Raw genomic sequence first — 21,232 nt, 5'->3', positions numbered from 1 at the left:
ACTCTAACAAATACAAAATAAAAAACAATGACCTATATGAAAAAGAGCCCAAAAGAGTAAAGAAAGGGGTCAAAAGAAGATATGAGCTACCCTTATATTTTACTCATTTTCAAGGTATTTGATGTTATCATCAAATAAGGGGAGAGTTGGTTCACTGATAATTTGTTGATGACTCTCTGACTTATTCCTCTAATTTCTTAGGCATTTATAGTATGACATATTTTTGGTTCTTTTAATTACCTTGGTATGTACTAAAACAATTTCACGACTCGAAGACTAGCCTATTCTCAACTGAAGTGCATATGCAGATGCAATCGAGATGTACTATGAAACTTGCGTACCAAATTTTCTCCAGCCGATATACTTTATCGGATAGTCCTACTGACTATCAGCCGATAAAAAGGAAATAAGAAAATGTTGAACCTTCTTAGTGCTTTGATGATGACTCACCCAGACACTTAGCTATTTATGTTGTATTTTTTTTTTTTTTTTGTAAATGTGTTCAACATCTGAACACTTTCAGGGCTCACTTAATGTTCACTCAGTGATAAGCATAGTTCCTACTTAATGATTCGTCTATTAGTGATTACTCAGCGACACCAAATTAAGTTATGTTGAAGATGTAGCTTAAGATAAAACTAGAACAAGCTAAAGCGATTTTAGAAGATCTGCCTATCTGAATCAAATGAGCATTGATCAGCAAGAAGCTCAGTAGGTGTTGAAGATACCTTCAGCTTCCCCTCACTGTAGTTGAAACAAAATCTTGCAAATCAAGTTTTTTTCTTCTCTCTATTTGCAAAAGTGAGAACCATGCAACTACGTGACAAAGGTACAGTATGACATATGCATTATTATCCCCTTTTATGGATGACCACTATCCTGGTACACTGTTTACTAGTGGCCAAAGCTGTCCAGAAAAAAGGACAAGCAGATTGCGGTTCCCCCTTCTCATGTGACACATTGCATGTACCTGTTTCAATGCATTAAATGCCTTTGGTATAAATACCAATGAAAATCTCTCTTTCCCGTGTGCCTTCAAGAAGATAAATTTTACGTGTAATTTTTGAAATAGTGAACTATGTGAGCTTTTGCTAGAGATTCTTAGTGTTATCTCATGTATTGAAGTAAGATCATTTTATATTAGATATTCCACCTTATCTTTTCTCGAAAACAATATGTAAATTCATTGATTGATTATTCTATATGATCAATAAGAGTTTATAAAGTAAAATCAGTATTTGTATATAACCCCCATCCTTCTACAAATTGTAGCAGCCTTGTTTTCTCCTTCAGGACCAACAAAAAACCTGATGTTATCATATCCAAACACTCAGAATAAACACTAATCTATCGATTTTCTCATCAAACCAAAACTTTTTAGATTTAGAAGAATAAAATAGTAGAAACTTTGATGTACATCTTTAGTGTTGCTTCTGGTCTTATAGGATCGACAAAACTTGGAAAAATAGATCTAGGGTTTTGTCAGTAGCATCAACGATTGATCTCTAAAACCATTAGCCAATAATGAAGATCGCTTCATGATGCTTCTAAAATTTGAGCTCGTTGATTTCGATTTGGGAAAAAGATGATTAGATTTAGGGCTTTAATGAATGAAGAGAGAGAGAGAGAGGAAGTCACAACAACGGACGGAGGCTAGAACAGAGATGGTTGTGGGATAGCGCATATGCGAGTTCTTGATGATATATTTTGTTATATAGGTAGCTTTTGGTGTTATTCTAACCATTTCAACGAGAGTTTCATATGATATATTTTGTTATATATTTATATTTATTTTGAATATTTAATAAATTACATTAAGTAATCAAAATATAATAGTAACATATTTGGTAAAAAAAAATTGATTAGAAAAAAGAAATCACCAACCAGTTGTAGAAGATCGACCAATTGCAAGAAAAAAAGCTACAAAATTCCCTTTGAGAAGTTACTGAAATAGGAAAAGTCTTGAAAAGGGTTATGTATCTTTTGTGTTATGGTAAAAAAAAAAAAGCCTTCGAACATCGGTTTGATGGTAAACAAAGGAAAATTGATCAAAATAGTCATTTTTCTTATATAAATTGGTTTCCTAGTTATTTATCTTCCTGATTTATCCAAATATCACTACTACGTCTCACGTCCACTACTTGTGGACCTAGTTAAAAGACAAAAAAAGTTAAATTGTAGACCTGGCCGTTTTGTAGATCTGGCCATCAAAATTGCGGAGCTAGGTCCAATGTATTTTAACTGGGTGCACGAGTGGTGGACGTGGGATTTGCAAACGTAGTAATATTTGGGTTAATCATGGAGAAAAATGGCTAGAAGACCAATTTATACGAGAGAAAATGACTATTTTAATCAATTTCCTTGAACAAAATTTCAAACAAAAGTTATTAAATATTTTGATTAGAGGTTACTTGTCGTAAATACTAAATAAAGTTTTTTGAAACTAGATCTTCTAAAACAAAAAACAAAACAAAGTAAGTTTATCTTAATACAATTTAATTAGTGACGGGGTGAGTTCAAATGAGAACATTCGTATTACACGAAAACGTAAGAACGTACATGTCACATGTGCGATATACATATAAACTAAGCATCTGTTTGTTAGTACATTGATAGGTTTAATAAAATTTACACCTTATTCGATCAGCTATACATGACTGTTTTGTAATGACTTAATGGTATAGAATGTGGCTTATTCAGAATTGAACTATCATTGAACCATGTAAGGTTTTGTATTTTTACCGGCTTTTTTTTTTTAATTTTGAGATTTCTTTTATAAATATTTTAGAAGATATTTAATGAGAATGATGGAGCTGCTTGGCTAAAATATAAAACAATAAAGGGGGGTGTTAGGTTTTTGTGGAGAAGGTCGGTTCATACGTCGCCGTTTGGATTTACCAAAAAGGATAATGACGGATTACGACGGCTAACCAAACCGCCTGGAAAATGGAAATAATTAATCGTTTGATTCTAACATCCGAACAAATTATATTTTAATTAAATAATAACAATAAAATTATAATTAAATATTTCTTATTATAAATTAATATTAAATAATCTATTAATTAAATAATTAAAATAAATTAAATATTTAGACTTGAAGTATTTTAGTAAATTTATATGGTTTGTTTCTAACGTATTTTATATTTACAATTTAATAATTATAAGTTTAAAAATATATAATAAAATTATCGTAATTCAAAAAAATAAAAAATTTCAATACATTTATTTTTAAATATATATTGTATAATTAAAATAGTATAAAATTATTAATTTAATTTATTAATATTGTCAATTAGATCAAATTTAAAATCCAAAAATATTATATAAGTATTAAATTATATATACAATATATATAAAATTTAAAAATACAAAATACAGTGTCACTACCAAACGGGGGGTTATTTCCGGCGGTCCTATCCGTCGGAAATCCACCAGAAATTAAGATATCCGGGGGATAGGGCCGCCAGAAAAATTGGCGCTAGTAATTTATTTTCCGGCGGAGCCACCAGCAGATTTGACCATTTTCCGTCGGATCACGGCCGCCGAAAACTTCTCGCTGGTTTATTTAAAAGTCCATCGGAAATGGCGTAGAAAATACTCATTATTTTAGTAGTGTGTAGTGCGATTTGAAACACAGTTTAATAACTCAAAACTGCAAATCGCACCACAAAACAGTACGGTGTAAGCGGTTTATACAGTTTGACGGTATGAATGAACACCTCTACAAAGTCCAAAATGTGAAAACTTGCAAAATACACATTTAACACAAAGAAAAAATATTTGTGTATTAATTAAACTATGAATCGTGTATGAATAACATTAAGGAGCTCAAACATGATATTGTTCTAACTGAACATCTTTTCCACTCAAAGGCTCGTACTCACCAAGATAGCTCTCCAAATGGTTCGACAGATCTCCCTTATCGATGTTTTCATGGTGATACGATTTGCAGACCAGATACAGAACCGTCTGAATCACCAACCCACAAAGAAACAACGTCAAAAGTAGCACAAAGCTCACCACTCCAAACCCTACCCTCTTCCATACCTGCAACGACCTCCCATGAACAACCAGATGCTCAAACAAATAGTGTATCAGATAGAAAGACAAGTTCAACATAAAGAAAATCGAAACCGCAACGGTTCGGTTTCCTTTGATCAAATCCTTGCTCTTCGCCATAGCTTTAATCCCGTACGAGCTCTCAAGAACTGAAACTACGCTCGCCAGATGCCATACAACAGTTAGATACACAAACCCTATTACGTATACAGCCAAGACGACGTAAAAGAAGATGATTCCAAAAGCGGTATTAGAAAAAGCCACCAGATCAATCGCCAGGATCACCACAGTGATGAAATTGTAAACGAAGATGGCTGCAAACATGCACAGAAAAGTGACAACAAGTCGTTTCCAGACTTTTGGGACGATGGTGAGGACTGTACGGAAGGTGAAGTCGCGGCCGGTGTAGATGGAGGCGATGGTGTAGACGACGGCGGCGGTGGAGAGGAGGGATAAGATGAGGAGGATGGTGAAGTAGACGACTTTGAAGAGCAAAAGGGTAATCCATTCCGACGAGAGGGCGTCGGAGAGATTGTTGTATCGTTTGGTGCCGGGACGACTGAAGTTTTTTTCGTACGAGGTGTGTACGATGTCACGAAACAGTAAGTTGGAGATCTCGAGATCAGCTAAGAAGATGAAGGTTAAAGGGAGGATAAGGGTTAGGGTTATCTGGGTGAAGATTTTTCGCCATGAAATGATGACTTTGAAGCTTTCTTTGAAGATGCCAAAGAGGCCTAGAAATTGCATCTGTTCTTGTTCTCTATCCATGGAATGGAAACGTGAACAGAGACGGAAACAATGAAAATGGAATGGAAATGAGAAATGGGAATTGGAATTGAAGTTTAATGGGGTTGATGGTGTTGACTTGGAATTTTCTACCAACAAAGTACCCTTGGATTTCATGGTAATTACCAATGTGCCACCAGCCACTCTATCAATGTATGCGTTTGTTGCAACGACGTTTAAGGATTATTTGTGTTTTTTTTTATTGTTTTATTATAATTTTAAGAGTAAATTATGGATTTGGTTCATATGGTTTGGTGGTTTTTACGAAAATGATCTTTGAACTTCATTTATTATAGGTTAGAGTAGGCATAGCAACGAGACAGGGATGGGGCGGGTTTTGTAATCCCCAGCCTCGGCTCCGGTTTGTAGTAAACCCCCCTGGCCCCGGTCCCCGGCGGGTAAGGGGATTATCATCTCGTCCCCGGTCAAATCTCTAGAAATCCCTAGTCAAAACTCGGTAAATCCCCAGTCAAACCCCATAAATAGTATTATTTAGTTTGATTCTACCGGGGATCCCCGGCCCCAGTTTGAGTAACATCCCCCATCCCTGTCCCCGGTTTGAGTCTATCGGGGATCCCCGGCCTCGGAACCCGTTTTAGCAGGGAATCCCTGCCCTTGTTCGGGTCGGGTGAATCGGGTTCCTCACAGGGTCGAGGCAAATCACCATCCCTAGGTTAGAACTCGTCGTATGTTGTTTTGTAACAAATTGGTTCCTCCTTCTAACGTCCATCCAATTCCTCTATTAACTCTGAAGGCACTTCATCCTTTTCCCTTTTTTATCTTTACTTGAGGGACCAATTTCGCAAAACTCACACAAATCACAAGGACCAAATCCGTAATTTACTTTAATTTTAACATAATTATTTTTTTACTTAAGAAACTAATTTCAATTCATTTAAGTGCAATGAATAACTAGGTTATATTTTATCATTAATATGTTAAATGGATAAAATCAGAAAATTTGGATTAACAAAAATCCAAATCTGATAGTTCTTATGAGAACCTTCTTTTTATGGGTCCTATTGACTCTTTCAGCATTAATAATTATTATATTAATAATCATACAGTCAATAAAATAAAAAATAAGAAAAATTGTCACTTTTTACAAAATTCATGGTAAGAATCAAGGTTCTTGTTCAAGCACCTAGAGGATATGAGGTTCTTATAAGAACCTCTTCACAATAGTACGTAGTTTTTACAAGTCAGTACACTTTTTGCTAATAAGAACCTTGCTTTGGAGATGCTCTAATCCATTATATTTTTATGTTTAGTCAAGTATGGAAAAATCAAACAACAACCTCAAAAAATTGTGTACTAATGATATAACAGTGTATTATTTCACGGTATTGCTTCACATGTAAAACAATACAATATCATTTCACATCTGAAAAAGTTATACAACCTTAAATAGACTTAGATGAAACTTCTTAGCTGGTTGAGATTGGTATTTACAGTTCTCAACATTATTTTGGTTGCTCATTTTTCTCTTTATTAGGTTTGGTTAATATGTTTATATTTTGTGTCGACCGAAGCCCAAACTAATTCACCAATTTCTTTTCTAATTTTAAGGTTTTACCCATTGGGACGTAGGGGTTAGGGTTTCTTAATTATCACAACTCAAAGTAGTTAAAAAGATTAAAAAAATTCAGAACTCATCTCCGCTCAACAAAAATATGCATTGTGTTGAGCCCCCAATTAAATGTGATCTGATGATGAATATACACATTGATCCAACACTTAGTCAAAATATGGAGAAATTATTTGAGCTGAGCATTGGCACTGATTGACTATATTGGTAACACTAAAGCTCAGTAGCTGATGGTACTATCACTCCCTACTAACGTCGAAGATCAACCACTGATGGGCACATGCATTTGAAGATCAGTACCCGATTCACCAAAAGAAGTATTGAAGAGTTATTAAAGGATATTGGATGGAGATATTGCACTGATAAGCTATATGCTTAAAATTATTTGTGCTTGAGTTGTTAAGCACCTGATGAAGATATCAGTAGGAAGCCTTAGGGGCTGTTTGGCAAATGCTGAATGGTTTGGTGCAGAATGATTAAGTGGTCAGAATGATTAAAAGGCTCTCATGATATAGTGCAAAATGAAATATAATTGTTTGATAATTGTGTACAATGAAATTAGGGCTCTTAATGGTCAAGGGAGATTCAGGATACAAAATCATTCAGAGGGTTTTAGAACCATTAAGAGACAGACTTTTCTTTGGCAAACAAGATTCACTTAACGATTCAGAGTTGCCTCTTAATGGAACTATTAAGAGGTAAACAAACAACCCCTTAGTACTTGATCCTACACTAGTTGAACACATAATTGGATCTCGAGTGGTTGAGGAAGCCACTGACAACTAGGCAAGCCCTTTACCACTAAAGCCAAGTATTGGAGTCATCTAACGATGTTTTATCTAATTCAACTACAAAAGGTGCCTTGTTCAACAAAAAGGACTTCAAGCCCCCAAGACTGTAAGGATCATAGGGATATCGTCTAGCACGATTTCTCATTCGTATACCAGAGCCAGTGGCTAATGCTACATTGCATACATGTGTCCTTCCTTATTGGTAAAAAAATGAGCTTTGTGTGAAGAAGCAATATATGCAAAGATTGAGCTAAAAGAGCAGAGCATTCAAGAAATCAAGCCATCTTTGTACCAGTTGAAAATTCCCAAATTCAATGAATTGCTCACGACTGTTTACACTACTTTAGTTAGAACAAATCTAGGTCGAGTAAGATTTCTATGTTGGTACCTTTTGGGTTATATTTGTCAAAGAGTAGAAGTTGTTTAGGCAATTAATCACTTGATTCTTTGTTTATTTCCACAACAAATTATTGAATTGTGAAATGAAAATTTAATAATAAAAAGTATTAATCTTTGAAATTACTATTTTTACCCCCTCGACATTTTGTATAGTGCATATTGTTACCTTCAGAACCTAACAATTGGCATCAAAACAAGGTTGAAATCTAATAAATTTAGGAGAAACCCAACTAATCTAATCATTCATTGGAAGTTAGATTTTGTAAATCGATCCAAAACAAATAAATTTGGAGAGTAAACTCTAATTTTGGCCCTTGGGGTTTAGTGAGAAGTTTGAAAGTGGGACCTGAATTTTGATATGTTTAAAAATCATCCTTATGGTTTTCATTTTACTCTGAAAGTGGTTCCTAACCACTAACTCCATTAAAACAATGTCCGTTGAGTAGGGGAAGTTTAGTGGCTTTACTAATTTAGTTGTCTTTTTCAGTTTTTGTCTTTTACCTATTAACCACTTCTTATTTTTTCCTACTAAAAAATAGAAAAATAATATTTAGGGGGTGTTTGGGATTGCTTATTTGAAACAACTTATGTTTTTCTATAAAAGTACTTATCAACTTATTATAAGTTAGAAATGTTTAACTTCTTCAAAAACTTTTTATCACCGGTTTGACACCGGATGCTCTAACCATGTTTGTCACTCAAGAATGAAACATGTTTCTATTGACTTCCACTTCATTTGGGATCAAGTTCAGAAAGGAATTCTCAGGGTTGCCCATGTCTCTTCAACTAACCAGCTTTTCTGATATGCTTGGCATGCCACTGCCAAGAGCTCTGTTTTTTGGTTCTTCAGGACAAGATTGGCCTCTCATCTCACCAGAACCCTACCTTAAGATTTAACCTACTAAGTATAATGTAATTAGTACAAATATATTTCTATATAAATAAATTGAAGCTAATGATCGTGTGAGAATGACAGTTATGAAGCATACGAAGAGATATGGACTCTTGATCACCCTTAATCTCAAACCCACTGATGAATCGCGCTTGATACGGTGATTGATCCAGTGCATTTTGGTGAATCTCATCCTTATGTGCATTTAAAGGTGAAGATCCCTTTTTACGCTTCTAATCTTAACTCTCATTTTCATCGGAACCCAACTCTTAAGATTTAACAACGTAAAGAAATTGCAATTATTAAAAAAACATAAAAAATAATGATACTTGCGTCAAATTATAGAAAATAAAACGTTCGTTTCTTATATAATTTTTTGATTTAAAATTTTATTTTAAATTAATATAATTTTGATGGTCGTCATTCTCGACTATGGATCAAATGTCAAATGCTTAACATACCCCTTTCAACTTATCATTTATCTAATAATTAGTTTCAAAGTTTATAAATATTACAAAAATATCATTATTTTCCATAACCGTAGATTAAATTCAATTAATAATTAAAATTGATTCTCACGATTTCTTAACCATTTTTTAATCCTCACATAATTTAATTCTTATATTATAATATTAAATAATGATATTGATTGTATAAGGATAATATTGTAATTTCATTGAAGTTGAAGGGTATATGGGTGGGTGGGTGGATGGTTCCATAAATGCCGTCTACGCGGGGTTTGATAAGGTCGTCGTAGTACACGCCAACGACGCAATGGAAGGTTCCTATTTCTTTCCCAAAGTCTTCGTCTCATTATATTTTGACCATTCAATTCCCTTCTTCAAGACCATTTCAACCAATTGTTTTTATTTATTTAATAAGAAAATTCATTTTTAGTTTTAAATTTTTATTAAATTAAATTGGAAAGAATAATAAAATATTTAACATAAATTTTTAAAAATCATTTTTTATATATGAAGTATTGAATCATTTTTTATATATTTTTATATATGAAGTACTGTTTATTGATGTATATTACTTAAAATTTAAGATTTACAAGTAAATTGTTCGTAAGTATAACTTATTAAAATTTCATGTTTGAATTTATATAACTAACTGTCGATAAACATAATAAAAAAATAGAAGATAAAAATATTTCATTTTAAATATAAAAAATTTAAAATATAATTAGAATAATATTGAGTTCTAACAGAATATTTAATTATTATTATTATAAAAAATTATATTATCAACGAAAAAATAAATTAATTCGTTATTAAATCTAAATTAAAAAAAATTGAATTAAGAAAATTACATAAAAAAACAAGAACTTTTAAATAATTATTTGTTACTAATATTGACTAATTTATTTTTAAAATTTTATGATATCTTCAAATTTATATTTTATTAAAAAAATTATTTTTTTTTCTCAAAACCACGTAAAAACTGCATTATAACATCTACAGAGACGGAAAAAAAAACGAAACATTAAAATCGAGATATATCTCGTTACAAGTACCATTCTAGCATTATTACGGGTAATGATATTTGACCTCCTTTCATGTCAGAATCAGGTCATTTCGTACATTGAGAATGTAAAAAGCATGTATTAGTGTTGATGTGTGTGAGAAATAAATTCATAAGTAGAGATGCATTTAGGAGCGCATAGGAGTACATATAGGGCACCCCATTGTTAAATGCATCCATATTTTTATACACATCAACACCAAAACTCACTTTTACATCCTTAATGTATGAATTAACCCGATTTTAACATTAAAAAAAGGATACAAATAGCAATCTCCATTAATTTTGGCTCATATGATTACATCTCAATATTAAGGTTTAATGGCGGGGACCTCATGGCCCCGTGGTCTACGTTTTGTGAACCCTACTTGTCATACCTAATAAGCAAGTACCGGAAAAGACAACATGTCCTCCCCTGGAATCGAACCCGGGTAGGCACGCCCAAGGGAAGGCATTTACGGAAGGAGGTAGCCATTAGGGCAAGGCCTAATGGTTTACATCTCAATATTAAGTGTTGTCTTAAACACTTTAGTTAACTTAAGGGCCTTTAGATAATTTCCTACCTTGTTTATAATTTTATAATTTATGAGAAAAAGAGAGAAACGATGTTGATTGTAAATTGAGGAAAAAAGAGCAAAGGAGATGGGTTAGACCGTCTTCGGTGCAGCGGTAAAACACTATTTCCACAGCCACATTTATTTCAATCACACTATAAAACGATCCTTATTTTGTGCTTGTAAACAGTTACCCATAAAAATAGTGAGTTTCAATTCATCACCAACAAACAAACAATTATTATAATATCGGTTATATTTAATTTTTTTGTATTTTAAATTAATTTTGAATTTTTAAAAAGAAAATAAAAATACTTTTAGCAAATATTTGCATAATTAACATTAATACTAGTTGTGTACTCGCGCAATGCAGCGGGAACCATGAATTTTAACGATTTTGAAGTTCCACTGGTTTTATAAAATAAGATTTAGCGATGATATAGGTTATACTTGGTCTTTACATATTAATACAATTTGAATAAATAAGAGTTATGGTTCCAATTATAGACTATCGATGAAAAAATTGTATGACAATTTAAAATCCAACATATTTAAACGACTTCATAAATGTGTTTGATTTACACTAAGAGAAAAGAATCAAGAAACTTGAGTTTTAAGATAAACACTCAAAACCAATACAGAAAACTACAAATTTGACAGATCATAAGCCATGAAAAGACCAAAAAAATATGTGTTTTAGAACGAAATTTCAACTGCTTACCCTCTTTCTTGTCCAGGAACTAAGATTAAAGTTGAATAAATACATGTATATATATATATATTTCAAAAAAACCCAAGAACATATTAACTCAGAACATATTATACAGTGCAATTTAGACAGTCTGACCCCAAAATAGTATATATATATATATATATAAATAAATAACTATAAAAGTACAAATCATAATTATTAAAAATATTTTTTCACAATATATATAATATATAATAATATAATTAAGTCAAAAACTATTCAATATTGGACTCATTTCGAAGATATTAACGAGACGATTATAATGGTGTAACTTGTTAAAATAAAAATGTATTTTTTAAACATGTTTTAATTGATATACGATTATGTATGTTAATTTGATAAATGTTTAAAATGAAACATTTAAAAATAAATGACGTAAAGTAAATTAATTAACTAATTATAGGGGTATAAAATGTAAATTTAAAATTATAATTTAAAAAAAAATCGGTTGTGAGAGGGTGAGTGTATGTGAGGGGTGAGTGTATGTGAGAGAGGAGGGGGTGAAAAAGTGACCTAAGGGTAGTATAAAAGGTATCTTGGTCATTTAGTATTTTAAGACTTTAAGACTTTTGGTAAATTTGCTTAATAAGACTAGAATGGTACTCGCGCAATGCAGCGAGATACATCTTGATTTTAATGTTTCGTTTTATATTTTGGCTCTATCGATGTTATAATGCGATTTTATGTGATTTTGAGAAAAAATAAAATGTTTTTATTTTTGAATGAAATATTATAAATTTTTTTAAAAATAAGCGAAATTAATATTAAATCAACTATTTAAAAGTCCTATTTTTTATGTAATTTTTTTAATTTATTCTTTTATTATAATTTAATTTAAGTTTAATAATGAAATAATTTATTTTTGGTTTAATATTGTAAATTTTATAAAGATAATAATTAAGTATTATGTTAGAATTTAATGATTATACTAATTTTATTTTAGATTTTTTATATTTAAAATGAGATGTTTATCATGTATTTGATTGTGTTTATCTGCATTTAGTTACACGAATACAAATATGAGATGAAATCGGATAGGGATGAAATCGTTTAGGGATGAACGGGTTTAAGAGTTTTTAAGAGTTTTAAGAGTTTTTAAGAGTTTTAGCCAAATGCTTTATAAGATAGTATAGATAGTATAGATAATACAATTTCACAGTAAAGTAATTAAAAATAGATTTTAAATTCAAATTCAATAAATATAAAATTTAATACATTGACACACATTGTAAAGATAACGGTTTATGCTTAGATCTTCACGTACATGTACATCCCAACCCATAGATCCAGAATTAGAGCGGACAACCAAGAGATGGAGCTAGCTAGGCTCGGAAAAGCGCAGGGTGAATCTTCAAGTTCACTGGTAAGCAACATCTTGAAAAATATTGATTTACACCAAGTCCGAAAGCGAAGAGTAACGAAAGATAGAGGATTCTCAGTCTAAAGAGGAGGAAGAAGATGAGCTAAAAGTCAAGATGGTTGACCAAGATGAGCGGACTCTCCGAGAGTTGGCGAAACATGTGATAACAAGTTCGTTTACATATGTGTGAAATCTACACAAGATTCAGCGAACATTGATGATACCTTCAGCGTCATTCCAATCTTCAACGATCAATTGAATCTTGTTGAACAAGATAGTTTTTGTCTTGTCCTTCTGCACACAAAGAACAAACACATACCTTTCAAAGTAAAATTATGTACAAGTCACTCAATTGTCTCCAAACGTGCTTACCTACTTTATGAAAGAAGACTGTTCATATACGGCCAAAATACTGTATACTGCAACAAAGGACAAGCTTACTTCTTAAAGCTTGCCACGCGCTTTGTACCTTCTAAATTGCATTTAATGCAATGAGTATAAATAGATGAGTAGTTCTCTCTTCTCAGTTACATCTTTCTAACACATCCAAGCATCATTGCCTTGAAGATCTTACCCAAGAATATATTCCTCTCTTTACTCTCTGTCTAAGAGAAAGACTTCCACTATAACAAGTGAAGAGCACAATACTTCTTAACTTATTTCTTGTAGCAAGTCTTTTCTTCTTGTTATCTGTAATTTTCTGTGTATCTTTGATTGTTTATATAGGCTTTGTATCATATCTCTTCTGCAAACAATCTGTAGCAATCCGTGTTGATCTTCTTTATCAATATAAGTTTTTTAAAAATGAAAGCTGCTATGTTTGTATTCATCATTCTCACCTTCTACAAACTGTTACCCATAAACTCTTATTTATATCATAGCGGTGTTTGTTTTTATGTTGTAGTGTTGTTTTATTATCTCTTTTTCTCTAGATAATTTATTTACCTTTCAAATGGCTTTGCAAAAATACGGGCACAAACATTCACGATAATGGCTCCTTGCCAAACCTCCGTGGTTTATTAGAGACAACTTCAGTCTCTGGAGAACCGGATGTCTCTGGAGAACCGGATGTCTCTCTTTTTGGAACGTGTGGATCCTGAGATTCCATACTATATTGAGAATGACCCTTATGTTCTATCAGCAATCCCTCCGGCAGTTTCTGCTACTGTTATGACTACCACGATTCCTGAACGACAAATTCCGTAGCTCCCTCATCATTAGAGTGACGAAGACAAAAATAAAGTGTCTTTAGATACTCGTGTGAGATCTATAATAGCCATAGCTCTTCCTGACGAGGACTATCACTCAGTGTTGAAGCTTAAAACCTCGAAAATCATGTGGGACACTCTTTGTGTTCAATATGAAGGTACTTCTGAAGTACAAGAATCGAGGAAGATTAATTTAGTAAGACAATATGAAAGTTTTCTTTGTGGAAAATCTGAATCTTTGTCTGAAGTACATCAACGCTTTAATTGTCTTCTCATTGATTTGAGGACAGTTGGAAGAGAATATTCCAACTCAGTGACGCTGACAAAATTCCTTGAATGTTTTCCAGAAGCATGGATAATTATAACATGTGTCTCAAGATGTCTAAGGACATGTCCTTCCTTTCTTTCAATTCTCTTTATGGGATATTGCTTAATCATGAGCAATCCTATCAGCTGAAGAAGAATCTTCTAAAAGGCTTCAGGGAAATGAAAATCTCTTCGTCAGCTTTGATCTCTGATATCCCTTCAGCTGACCCTTCTATTTCTTCTACTAGGTCCTGTTCTATTTCTATCACTGAGAACTTGACAAACGCTGTTCTTTTAGAGTTTGATGAGTCGTTGGCCCTTCTAACTAACTATTTCAGGAGGCTCGCCAGAAAAAGAAACTACCGCAGATATCCTTCCCTGACCATAGCTGAAAAGCCAAAGTCAAACCTCATCGACAAGGCTTCAGCTAGCTGCTACAACTGTCAATGCAAAAGTCACTTAACTAGTGAATGCAAGGTCGAAGAAAAACCCCAAATTCATAAATGATTAACAAAACCTCAAATATTTGACAAATAAAAAACGATTCTAAGTTTCAACTCACTACTAAATTCAACCCCAAAGAAAGTTTTCACTGTAAGATTCATATTTCCACGACAACGAGTCGCTCTAAATGAAAATTCCCAGAAATAACACAAAACCCTAAAATAAAGGAGATGCTTCTAGAGAAAAAGATGAACTTCATACCTGAAATAATCTTCTTCCCCTTCAAACCTTCCATCAATATCCTCACATTCAGGAGTCTTTTCTCCAAGGAAAAGCTCTCTCTTTACCCACAAAGGTGTAGAGTCTCCATAGAAACATAACATAAACCAAACTGCCCCTACACTTCCGTTATACTGCCAAATATAAGATTTGAGTTATATAATAGAAATTCGTCTCGAAATTCATTCAAGTAAATTACTGAGGGTAACCAACCTCTTCGTTTAGTATTTGAGTTATTACAATCTCCCCTCTTGCTTTTAGGAGACTTCCAGCGGATCATCACAAGACCAACCTCTTCGTTTCTCAATAGATCCTTTGTTCCTTCTTGGAACAATATTTCAAACAACAATACGAATATCAACAGATTGCCACACTTTCGATTCGTAAATCTGATTAAGTTCACAAAGCATACAATCTCCTTCTTAATCATAGCATCGTTGAATTACAACTTTCCTTTACCGGATAGTTCGCAACAAACCACTTCATTTTCCATCTTTAAATTTTAAATACTCCTTACACGAAGATTTAAAACATGTAACATATATTATACTAAAGATATTATATTAATATATTATATGTTTATTATTTATTTAAAAATTATATTTAGTATCTTTTAGATTTATAAAGAATATTTTGATTTTTGTATATATATTTTTCTGACATGTCTTACTCTTTTAGATAAAAAAATGGAGAATCAAATGCGTTTTATCAAACAATTACGAATGATCTGATCTTGTCCCAAATAGGGATGGAAACGGAGATTGAGATGTGGCCCATCAGGGTCCTCACCAGATTCCCATGTCTACTCACCTGTAAGCATGGGAATAGTTTTGACCCGTCGAAAACCCGATTCACCCGTCTCAATCGAGGACGAGAATTCCCGTTTGGCTCAAACCGGGATGGAACCGGGAACGGGTATCGGCCCGACCCTTATAGGTATATATATTAACTAATAAATAAAAAATATATATTATTTATGTATCCTGATTCTAATTCAGTAACTCCTATGTTAGGTTTAGATTTTAGAAACTAAAATCGTCACACAGGCGACAGAAGCACCGATTTCGAACCCCGCCCGTCGGCCGTTCCCTCCGCCTTCCCAGCAGCAGCGAACGCCGTCCGCCGTCGACCGTCGTCCACCTGAGACCCAAGCAACAGCAGCGAGGTATTGCTTGACAGCTTGATTTCTACTTTCAAGTCCATTTGCTTGCAAATCCATTAACTGTATTGCAAATCTACTACCACAAATCCATGTACTGTATGGCAAATCCTTTGTAACTTGCTATATAGAAAAGCCTTTGTAACTTGCTAGCTGTAAGCCTTGATTTTGGTATTTGAACTTTGTTGTCTGTATGCTCATGTCAGTGATGTTCATTATTGGTGCTAGCAATTGTAGGGATATCACTTTTCCTTGTTTTTATTTTCTTCTTATATGCCCATAGCTGATGGGGCACTGGATGCTCTTTGAGGTAGTTTATATTGATAAAAGAAAAGGAAAATTTCATACTTATTCCATTTGATTATAGATCAGTAAAGGTAAATGGAACTCTGCAATTCTATTAAAGTTATCCTATGGTTTTTTAGTTTAGATTTAACTTGGAGGGCCTGTTAATAGATTAGAATAATGGACATTGGGTAAGGGACACACATCTTATATGACTAAACTTTTTTCGATACTCTTTTAGATTTATTGGAAATATGTAAAATTTAAACATGTGTGGAAAAAAATCCCGTTTCCTCGTTGGGGATGCGATCATATTTCGTAGCGGGGACCGGGATGGGGATTGGGGTCCCCGCACCATTCCCATGCAGCCATGCCTGCTGACCGCTGTGACAGACTCACAAATCCAGTTCCCAACTTCACGCACTCAGCGAAAACCACATTCCCAACTTAAAGCTCGCGGGGTCCGCTGGCCTGTTGCTGCTCTGCCTCTCACAGTCTCCCCTCTAGATACAGTGAAATTTGTAGGGCTTAGGTTCAAGAATCGGTCCTTACGTGCTTAGACTCGAGTAATTGACTTGTTTGGAATATGCTTAATGCTTCTGTTATTGAGTGCTTCTTTTATCTTGGATGATTCAGTTGTATTAGATTATGGATTACACTTCACGTGTTTAGTTTGGATTTGGAACTTAAAGTTTGACGTGTTTTGATGCTTTTGTTATCTTGAGTTTTGACAATTTACACATTTTTTAAATGTCTTGATAGTGTAAACTTAAATGCAATTCCTTGGGATATTTGACGATTATCCGTGTTTGCAAATTATTGGGATAGTTGACATCTATGGATAAGTTGAGCAAAATGAAGGAAGTATATAGTTCACAATTCTGTCGGAGGTTTGGGTAGCGTGGCATGCAATTAGTTCGCATATGTTTCCAAGGATCCAATTGAAGAATAAAGTGAGAGATGTGATCAATACAAGACCCACAGTAAGCAAGTTATAAACACATTACTTGAAAATAAGCAAGCTTAACAGATGCTTACTTAGAATCTATACATACCAAATACAATATTTTCGAATTCACTTGTTTTATTCAAAAGGACCACCCTAGATAATATTCATGGCTCTGCCCTTGTGTATAATGTGTTAGTTTGATTGTTGAGATGCATTTTGGTTTAAAGAATTAGGGTTACCAATTATGTTTGATTTGGGGTTTAAGAAATTTGAATCGAATTTCTCTGAATTGGTATAATTTAGGGGTTTGTTGGAATTGGTTTAAATCATTAACTTAGGATGTGTTAATTAGTTTAATTTTGTTTTAGTTCAACAGTGTTTGGTTAGTTGGGTTGTCTTATGGTAACTTACATAGATAACGGCTTGGATAAATGATAAAGAAGCGATGATGAAATGTCATAAGTAAAGAAGCAAGACTTGTTTGTTTTATACTTGGGTACAGTAGATTTTGTGTTCAGTTCATTAGTAATTAATGAGGGTCCATGTTTTCTTTCATATTTGAATGTAATTTTTGAAATCATCATTTAGATTCAAGATTAGTACTGCTTAGGTATTTGATCTCTTAAGAACAAGTGAACTTTAATTGGTATCCCTGCTGGGAAATTTTGTTAGCTCAAGATGACTCCTACCCCTGAAGTTCCTGGACTCGTCACCATCATTGAAAAAGGAGAGAATTAATTTGAGTAGATCCTGTTTCTGAAGGCCAATTTGAGGGTTTCTAGACACCCAAACATGTGGGTTTTCTGTTTATCTGTGACCTGAGGATGGCTTCTGTATGTTGTTTTCTTGATTGCAGGAGAGGAAGGGGTATCAGCGTTAAAATTGAAGCTGCCAAACGATGGTAGCTAAGAAAGGGGGAAGTAAAGCAGAAGATGCCGTAGAGGATTTGGCTCGTGTTCCATTGCAAGCAATCCTCTTGGCCGATAGCTTCACCACAAAGTTCCGGCCTATCACCCTTGAATGCCCAAAGGTACTTTTACCATTGGTCAACTCCCCTATGATTGATTACACTTTGGCATGGCTTGAATCTGCTGGTGTTGAAGAAGTCTTTGTGTTCTGTTGTTCTCATTCTAAGCAAATAATTAATTATTTGGACAAATCCAATTGGGTCAACCAACCAAACTTTTCTGTCACAACAATCGAATCACTCAATTGTATCAGCGCTGGGGATGCTTTGCGCATAATATATGAGCGTAATGTGATACAAGGTGATTTCATACTTGTTAGTGGAGATACAGTCAGCAACATGATGCTTACACAGGCACTTCATGAACACAAGGATAGACGACGAAAGGACAACAATGCTGTGATGACAATGGTTATTAAGCAATCAAAACCTTCTCAAGTTACTCGCCAAACACGGCTTGGAACTGATGAGTTAATTATGGCAATTGATCCTGGTACAAAGCAGCTGCTGTATTATGAGGACAAGGCAGATGATCTCAAAGGGACCGTGACACTTGATAAGGCATTTCTTGCTGAAAATCCTTCTATATCTCTACAGAATGATAAACAAGATTGTTATATAGACATATGCACCCCTGAAGTACTCAGCCTTTTTACTGACAATTTCGATTATCAGCATCTACGTCGTCACTTTGTTAAGGGATTGCTTCTTGATGATATTATGGGTTATAAAATATTCACTCATGAAATTCATTCAAGTTATGCTGCAAGGATTGATAACTTTCGAAGCTATGACTCAATAAGTAAGGATATAATTCAGAGGTGGACGTACCCGCTGGTGCCAGATGTGCAGTTTTCGATAAATAGTGCTGCCAGACTTGAAAGACATGGCATCTATCGGGCATCAGATATAGCACAATCACGTTCTGCGCAGGTTGGACCATTTACCTATATTGGGAAAGGCAGTACTATTGGAAACAACACGGTAATTTCAAATTCAGTTGTCGGGGATGGTTGTAAAATTGGATCTAATGTTTCTGTTGATGGCTGCTATATTTGGCATAACGTTACCATAGAAGATGGTTGCAAACTAAGACACTCAATATTATGTGATGGGGTCATCATGAAGTCTGGAGCAATTCTGGAACCAGGTGTTGTTTTGTCCTTCAAGGTTGTAGTTGGACAAGAATTTGTTGTTCCCGCCTACTCGAAAGTTTCCTTACTTCCACAGCCTGTGAAACAAGATAGTGATGAGGAGCTCGAATATGCTGACAGTAACAGTGGGATCATATCCACCACGAACACCCTAGAGAATGGGGATTCAACTAATGATCTGTCTGAAATCCAATACTCAGCTTCATCAGATATTGGTAACGGTGGCCGTGGTTTCATATGGTCTATAAGTGAAATTGCCCGTGAAGAAGATTGGAGGCATTCAGTCGCACCAATTCCTGCACAGAAACTTATCGAGCTTACTCAAGCAGTTTATGATGATCTTGAATTTCCCGATCAAGATGACCCTCTTCTTCCACTTGCTGATGAAAGAGAATCAGCTACAGAGTCTGAAGATGATACTAGGGATGAGTCTCAGTATTTTGAGAGAGAGGTTGAAGCAACATTCTTGAGGGCTGTTCATGAAAATGTCAAAGAAGACCATATAATCCTAGAAGTGAACTCACTTCGGTTGTCACACAACATGGCTCTTGAGAACTGCGCTAGTGCATTGTTTTATTCCATGATGAAATTGGCACTAGATACTCCACACCATTCAGCTACTGATTTGGTCAAGAATACCAATGATGTCATTTCACGTTGGGGGAAACTACTGAAGCCTTACCTTCAAGGTATAGATGATGAAATTGAAGTGATACTGAAATTCGAGGAAATGTGTTTGGAGTCCGGCAAGGAGTACGCCCCACTGTTTGTACAGGTTTTGCACCTTCTGTATGACAAAGATATTATACAAGAAGAGGCTATTCTCAACTGGGCAAATGAAAAAGAAGATGCAGATGAATCAGATAAGGTCTTTGTCAAGCAATCAGAGAAGTTCATCCAATGGCTGAACGAGGCATCGGAAGAAGAGGATTGAGAATGTGGTCAAAAAATTGATTACCTCACAGGTTGTTAGATCAGCATATATGCTATCTGCTTCTTATTTCTAATGTTACCTTGATAACTAGTTCTTTATTTTTTTCGTTGTTTGTGCAGAAACTGATTTGAAATGGTTGAACAAGGTGAGGTAGTAAAGCAATGCGGGTAGCGGAGGAGTCCGATATGGTTTTTTTGCCTCACGAAAAGCAAAGTTTTGATCAACATGATTACAGGGGAAGGAGGTGGAGAAAAACACGGTTCTTTGATCTACCAATGGGTTAGTTTTTCAGTTGTCTAAACCTATGTTTTTGCAAACATTTTGGATTGTTTCATGGTTCCTACAAATATTTAAGCATAGATTAAAGTTTTGGTAGGGATTTAGGCAAGACCGATTTCCTATTGCTTTTGTTACTCAAAAGGTTCTCCAGTTTCTATAATCGAAGAGAGAGGGTGTGTTTAATATTTTCTGCCAACTTGATTGCTTTTTCTTTACAAGTATGTTGAGTATAACTCGTCTTGTGCTGCGCTGCTATAGCGGTGGTATTGCGGTCTGCAGTCATCGACGGAATAGCAGGGGAAATCGTGGTGCCGTTAATTGCGGCACTGTTTACCGCAATCTTTTTTTTGTCGTGCACTCTAGCTCGCTCGAAAACTCAACCATTTTCTTGGTTTTTACTTCTCTGTCCGTCTTCTCTGCAAAGTCATGAGTAACCGTTCCTTTTTCTTACTGTTTGTTATTGTGTTCATCACTTGATAGGTTATATTCAAATTTCTTTCTAATTGTGCCTCATATCCATTACATACATCTGAAATATATGTTTAAAAGTCTGATATT

The 21,232-nt window shown here is 34.2% G+C and overlaps 2 protein-coding genes across 3 annotated transcripts; one reads left to right on the top strand and one right to left on the bottom strand.

Moving 5' to 3' along the window:
* Positions 1-3,706: 3,706 nt before the first annotated feature.
* On the bottom strand, positions 3,707-4,843 carry LOC112514472. The gene has a single exon (XM_025120959.1). The coding sequence runs from the start codon at positions 4,828-4,830 to the stop codon at positions 3,832-3,834; it is 999 nt and encodes a 332-aa protein (XP_024976727.1). The 5' UTR covers positions 4,831-4,843; the 3' UTR covers positions 3,707-3,831.
* Positions 4,844-15,992: 11,149 nt separating this feature from the next.
* On the top strand, positions 15,993-20,861 carry LOC112514830 (translation initiation factor eIF-2B subunit epsilon). Of its 2 annotated transcripts, XM_025121449.1 has the most exons (4): positions 15,993-16,112; positions 18,197-18,370; positions 18,662-20,426; positions 20,515-20,861. In XM_025121449.1, the coding sequence occupies exons 2-3, from the start codon at positions 18,239-18,241 to the stop codon at positions 20,393-20,395; spliced, it is 1,866 nt and encodes a 621-aa protein (XP_024977217.1). In that variant the 5' UTR covers positions 15,993-16,112; positions 18,197-18,238; the 3' UTR covers positions 20,396-20,426; positions 20,515-20,861. The 2 variants fall into 2 exon arrangements, with proteins under 2 accessions (XP_024977217.1, XP_024977216.1); XM_025121448.1 differs by having other exon boundaries at positions 18,197-20,426.
* The last annotated feature ends 371 nt before the right edge of the window (positions 20,862-21,232 follow it).

Source organism: Cynara cardunculus, assembly GCF_001531365.2.
Source record: "Cynara cardunculus var. scolymus isolate 2C chromosome LG 6, CcrdV1, whole genome shotgun sequence".
NCBI lineage: Eukaryota > Viridiplantae > Streptophyta > Magnoliopsida > Asterales > Asteraceae > Cynara > Cynara cardunculus.
The sequence above is the reverse complement of the archived record's forward strand: the minus strand, read 5'-3'. Positions and strand labels throughout refer to the sequence as shown.

What these genes read in the sequence shown, in the direction of transcription:
- LOC112514472 (XM_025120959.1), bottom strand. Translation starts at nt 4,830, where the DNA reads ATGGATAGAGAACAAGAACAGATGCAATTTCTAGGCCTCTTTGGCATC.
- LOC112514830 (XM_025121448.1), top strand. Translation starts at nt 18,239, where the DNA reads ATGGTAGCTAAGAAAGGGGGAAGTAAAGCAGAAGATGCCGTAGAGGAT.